Source organism: Pollachius pollachius, assembly GCF_949987615.1.
Source record: "Pollachius pollachius genome assembly, chromosome: 2".
In the NCBI taxonomy this organism is placed as follows: domain Eukaryota; kingdom Metazoa; phylum Chordata; class Actinopteri; order Gadiformes; family Gadidae; genus Pollachius; species Pollachius pollachius.
This window is the reverse complement of record NC_136935.1, coordinates 24,537,112-24,543,444: the sequence shown is the minus strand read 5'-3', so window position 1 is coordinate 24,543,444 and position 6,333 is coordinate 24,537,112. Positions and strand designations below refer to the sequence as shown.

The following is a 6,333-nucleotide window of genomic DNA, read 5'->3' as shown; positions in this document are numbered from 1 at the left end:
AACCTACACCCTAGCCATCCAACATGCATATCTGAGAATCAGGCCTCTCTTTAATAATGACAAAAAGTTATGAGAGAAACACACATTAACTTTTTGTTATCTCATAAGCGGCGTGGTGCCGGCTCCTTTTGACCTTTTGACCCCCGACTTCAAAAACGTGGCCACAGGCCAGCTGTGTCTACACACCTTTAGCCACAAATGTACACCTCCATCCCACAAAAAATGGGGACTAGAAACTAACCTCTGTCTTATGTACATTTACTGTACTGTTGGAGGTCACGCCCCTTTGCCGACCTTTTCGAGATAGCTAGGGATGCTAAAATGTTTACACACATTTCCCGGGGCCCCGTGTACGACATATCCGAGATTTGGAGTTCTAGCCCTTAGAGAAAAAAAGTTTTCCCAAATGGAGTGTCATTTGGACAAAGCCCCTCAGAAGTGTAGCTTGCAAGACCTAATGGTTCAGAATGTGGTGGAAAAACAGTTTTTGAGATAGGAAGGTCCTACCGCCCTGAAATTTTAATACCTTGTTCTAGGGCCTAACTGGGACCTCCGCACCGAAACTTGGCCCGGTCGGACCCCGAGGGCAGGAAGGGGGGGCCCTTCCTGTCCGAGACTTGGCCCGGTCAGACCCCGAGGGCAGGCCCCCCCTTCCTGCCCTCGGGGTCCGACCGGGCCAAGTTTCGGTGCGGAGGTCCCAGTTAGGCCCTAGAATAAGGTATTCAAATTTCAGGGCGGTAGGACCTTCCTATCTCAAAAACTTTTTCCACCACATTCTGAACCATTAGGTCTTGCAGGCTACACTTCTGAGGGGCTTTGTCCAAATGACACTCCATTTGGGAAAACTTTTTTTCTCTAAGGGCTAGAACTCCAAATCTCGGATATGTCGTACACGGGGCCCCGGGAAATGTGTGTAAACATTTTAGCATCTCTAGCTATCTCGAAAAGGTGGAAAAAGGGGCGTGACCTCCAACAGTAGAGTAAATGTATATGACAGAGGTTATGTTTCTAGTCCCCATTTACTGTGGGATGTAGGTGTACATTTGTGGCTTAAGGTGGGTAGACACAGCTGGCCTGTGGACACGTTTTTGAAGTCTGGGGTCAAAAGGTCAAAAGGAGCCGGCACCACACCGCTTATGAGATAACAAAAAGTTAATGTGCATTTCTCTCATAACTTGTCCTTAAAGTGACTGTCAACGTATGCTTTTGGTGACTGGGTTGCCATACCACAAAGGTTCAAAATAGTTTTTCATCAACCCCCAAACCTTGACATTCTTTCTCATTATAACAAGATATTTCTCGAATCTCATCCACTTCTGAAATTGTATATATGAATGAAATTCATAGTATCCGCGTTTACATGGCACATCTGATCCGCATAGATTTCTATGCGTCATAGATCTCTTCCTAAAATGTGATCCGAATGTACTGTATACATGGCAGTAACAAAAGTGTCCGTTAAGTCTCGTGCATAGAAATCTATGCGGAACAGATGTGTCCATGTCAATAAGGCTAGTGAGGTTATAGCACTATTTATTCTCACCCACCCCATCTTGAATTGAAGAGATAGATTTTTTTATTTTTTTATTTTAAACATAGCAATAACAATGATCATTTGTGTACATCAAGCGAGGCACGAAACCACACCATCAACTAAGTTGCTTGTTCTCTTGCATCTTCCTCATCCTCGCTGGTGTCTGGACTGACCAGGCCCATCGGATCACATTCCTCTTCCTCACAAACATCAAGGAGGACAGAGGCCAATGGACCTAGAGCAGTCTTATACCGCTGCAGGACCATTTGATGTCGTTCTTCCACTTCCGCAAGTCTTCTTGCCAAGAGACAGTGAAGTCCATTTTCATCTTCTACAAGTAGAGGACAGAAAACCCAACAACGTTAATATATATTGAAACATCCCCCACTAATTGAATACATTAAATGGGATCCCCAAAACTTGTCTTTAACTTACCGTATCTTGCAAGCTCCGTCTTGACGGCCACTCCCAGGTTCTGCAACCACGTACAGTGCTGGGCCATCTCCAACACCAGGATAGGGAGCTCCTCTTCCAGCCGTGTTTTCAGCATTTCCTGGTCGTGCAGTCGTTTCTTGACCCCGATTGTTACTAATGATCCAAAATATTAAGATCAATACATGAGTATCTGGCATAACATTTAGCAATGCAACCATAATGGAAACAGAATTTAGAAATGATGTTTCTTTCCCAAAATCGTTTTATATATTACAAAACCACCATTATATTTAATATATTATTTCAGGATAGTTCACTATTCCGATATACTGCATGACATTTTAAAAGCATTGAAAAATGCATACCACTGCCATAGTCCTCCCATGGCCATATTGCGCCAGTGCTCTGTCCAGCCAAAGAGTGGTCAACCAAGGCCACATCAATCCTTTTGGAGAGGTCTGCAACAAGACTGTTGTATTTATCAATCTCCTGGAGAAGGCGCTTTTTGTCTTCCGTCAACTTTCTTCGGAGACGATGGCGAAGCTTGTTGCTGTCTAGATTGTTTAGGAGAAACGTAATATGCAGACACAAAAACCTTGTATAGGTTATATTAAAAACAATATAGATACATTGTTAGGTATACCGGATAACTCAAGAAAAAGCCTACATACCATTCTGACGGTAGAGGGTTTGTTTCTGTTGCTTTAGACCCAGATGGAGACCCTCAATGGACTGCTGGAGAACGTGCAGACCCGTTACTGGGGTCTCTGTAGATATCCGTTAGGGTGAAATTAAGCTCAGTGTACTGTATTCTATACAATGCAACCGAGTTTTCTAGATTTTTGCAGCACTAATGCTTCACTGATTGTGTATTATTTTGATTACCGTTTGAACACAAATGTCTGTAAGGAAACTGCAAAAAGGCATGTATATTGTTCTGTCCTCACCGCTCTCTGCCCATTCCTTGACTTCAGCAATCCACTGTACAGCCATTGCATTTGAGCACTGCAGGTCCTTCTGCAGTTGTGACAGCCTCTCTGCCTCTTCTTCTGCCCTTTTAGATGTCTAAAATATTTACAATAATTACAATAGGAACTCAGTCTGCCTAACAACTGGCACAAAAACATACATGAATATGAAACATACCTTCACATATCTTGTGGAGAGGGCCTTGTGTAGCGTCTCTGCTTTGTGATGGTTCCAACCCATTGCATGCACAGTGAGCATGTCCACACGTGCTGGTATAAGGAGAATTACATTATGTTCTGCAATCTATGAGCAATATTAGATGATAGCATAAACTCAGACCAAAGTGACTTACCTGCTTTTGACATGTACTTTGTTGTCAGGGCACAACGGGAGAGGTAGCTGTTTATTTGCTCCACCTCCTCACCGGCAGTTGTGCCTGCTCCCTTCTGATTCCGACCACTCCATTTTATCTGTTGCAAGGATGGGTGGATTTGGGGTTCATTAGAGCCAATGAAGCAGTTGGAAAACGTGGACAAATATTATGGAAAAGGAATTCAGCTTAAAGCTGTCCATTCCTATAGTAACACATGGCGTATTCATTTGAAAATAACAGATAACAGACATACCTCACACTTGGTAGCATGAGCTCTTGCATGCATGATGCTCAGGAAGGGCTTCATTTCTGTGAGGCTCTTGAGAGCTGGAATGACCGAAGCAACTTTTTGTAGGTATGGCCAGTATTTGCATGCCACATCCATAGCAAAAAACTGTGCCTTGCTTGGGAGAAGCTCCCTTTGGAGATACATAGGATACGCAAATATCTCTCCTCGGTACATGTTAAGGGCTTTTAAAAGGAAGCCATGCCGACACACCGCAACCTCAACGCCTTCCTCATCCAGTTTAGAGGCCCGCCTAGAGGTCTCCCTTGCTGCTGCCCATTGAGAGTCTCCACATGTGCCTCTCCCCTTTATCTGTGAATATAGTGCATACACATATTGTTAATGTAATTCACGACAAAAGAGTAGGGAGTATGGAATACTTCTAGAAGTCCAGGAAATGCAATGATTCCTTTAGTAACAGAACTATTTGAGTGTTTAAACTTAGCTTAAACTTACATTCTTCACCGCCATCTGTATTGTGTAACATCCATTACCTACTCTTGTTGTCACTTACAGTCACGACTCAATTACCAAAGAGAACTTAAAGTGCACCTTCCAGTATGGCCAAAGCGATAAAGCTTCCTGTTGCCATCTGCTGACACTGCTACCATTTCAGGTGTGCAGGCAGGGCAGGTGAAAGGGGTATCACAGCAGAGCTGGTCTTTCTCAAAGGAGGCGTATGCAAACTCAAGAAAGCTCCTCTGCAGGGCATCCCCGTTGATCTGTCCAGACTAGAAAGTATATCAGAATATGGAAAACATTTTTGAGATAGTCAAAAAAAAAATAAAAAAATTGCTGACAATATTGGTGAGCATAATAAATAGTATTGCTGATGTCACTTACTCTTCCTGCACACAGTGTGCGATGTTCCAGCATTTTTGCAAGGGCTTGCCTGGAGAATCCAGGTGAGATCAACTTCAGCTCCTGAAAGGTGTTGAGGAGGTCCACCGTGTAGATTGTGGAAGCATTTGCAGAAGCTGGCCAATATCCACTCCTGACTAGGTCTCTCACATCAGGGGCCCACTGCTGCAGGCATGTTTGGCACACATAACGTGGCAAATGCAAATCATAACGCCCTAACGAAAAAAACAACATTAGTCATAATCATTGACACATATTGTATATTAGACTAACAGAAGTCTAAATAGAGAACTGGTTTCTACCATTGATGGTAATCAAGATGACTGGTTTCCCAGCTTCCACTGTGAAGCTAGGGACCTGGCAGGTGCAGTGCTGTGCTGGCATTGTGGGTAAAATGCGATCTGTCGAAAAGAAAAGTGAACATTCTGTATATGGCAGCAGACTGAATAAACAAGATAAGGATCAGGAAGTCTAGACAGGTAGATTTGTCAGACCTTACCTTGCTCATGTGTGGCATATATTCCAGTCTCTCCTCTTGAGATACATGTGGATGGGGGAATGGCTTTAAAGAAGCCATCCACCACGCTGTCCCTGTTGTGGAGTGGCCGTTTGCTGTGGTTATGCATGTCGCAGGCCCCACAAAACCACTGCTCCGGAAGGCACTCTCTGCACCTAAGCAGACAAAACACTCAAGTCAAGTCACTCAATTTATATGATATACTTTTTTTAGTGTACATAGATACATTCTATTATTTGATTGATGAACATCCAACCTTATAACAGCCGGCTTGTGGCAGAAGCAACACAATGGCTTGCCAACAGCCTCAGATTCCAAAAGGCATCTGAGGTGGTACGGCCGTGCTTCCTCCCAACGGTCAGAGGCTTTCTGCTGCCTAACAGACCACGATGATGCTGCGCTTCTCTCAGGCTCAGCAGGACAGGGGCTTGAATCCAGTAGGGCAGAAAGCCTCTCCATGTTTTGTTCTGCAAATAAAATATAACCAAATGATCTACATTCTATATACAGTATTTGGATTTCAGAATTAAACACTGTATATTTACCAAACATCTCTTGAGGATTTTGCTGTGCTCTGGGTAAGGGCAAGGAATCCTCTGAAGGAAGTGCCAACACCTCAGTTTCCATGCCTGTTAAACAGTACATGACAGATTAATATATCTCTACGGCAGACACTCAAGTGCTTGCACTGCTGCAAGAAACTCATTTGACAGTAAGTACGTCAATCAAACGGTCGTACGGCACTCCCTCTCCCCCGCTCCCATGTACTTGTACTTGGAATGGGTAGAGTCAGCGTTGAAGGAGAGGGGGTAGGACCATTTGAGTTGTGTATTTTCAAAATCTGCTGGAGTTTCGCAAATCCCATACCCAACCTTTAACAGTCCAAATGTTACAAATCGACTTTGACCCACGGGAACGAAAAATCGAATAATAGAAAATTCTGACCCATCCCTAATTGCCATGGGTAATTGTTTGTCACCAAATTAAACTAATCTGAATTTGCACATAAACAAACCTGTAGTTAGGCCACTCCATCGGTCTGCACGGCCTGTATGGCCCGCACGGCCTCCACGTCTCCCTCTGGCCTTGCCGCGTCCGCTCCGTTTGGTTGAGCTCCGTGGTGAATCCCCTCCAGATCTTGCCCGATTGACATTCTCCGCAGCCTCCTGTGTGTTTAAGTCCAACATCTTGTTAGACAGAGTTTCTGAGGTACTGAAACATTCATTTCATGTACAAGTTCAAGTTCAGTTAATGTACAAAAGGTTGTTACCATGGCTTCTGCAAGGAATTGGTCATGCATCAACCCAACGGCAAGGTGTCTTCCTTCTGTGCGGGGGTCACGGAGATCCAGGTCAAAC

The 6,333-nt window shown here is 44.1% G+C and overlaps 1 protein-coding gene across 1 annotated transcript; it reads right to left on the bottom strand.

Annotated features, from left to right (window-relative positions):
* Positions 1-4,124: 4,124 nt before the first annotated feature.
* On the bottom strand, positions 4,125-5,602 carry LOC307071297 (uncharacterized protein; the record flags this gene model as incomplete). Its single annotated transcript, XM_079730283.1, has 6 exons — positions 4,125-4,328; positions 4,441-4,673; positions 4,761-4,859; positions 4,958-5,130; positions 5,232-5,442; positions 5,521-5,602. 6 exons carry the CDS (start codon positions 5,600-5,602, stop codon positions 4,125-4,127), a joined length of 1,002 nt encoding a protein of 333 aa, XP_079586409.1.
* Positions 5,603-6,333: the final 731 nt, after the last annotated feature.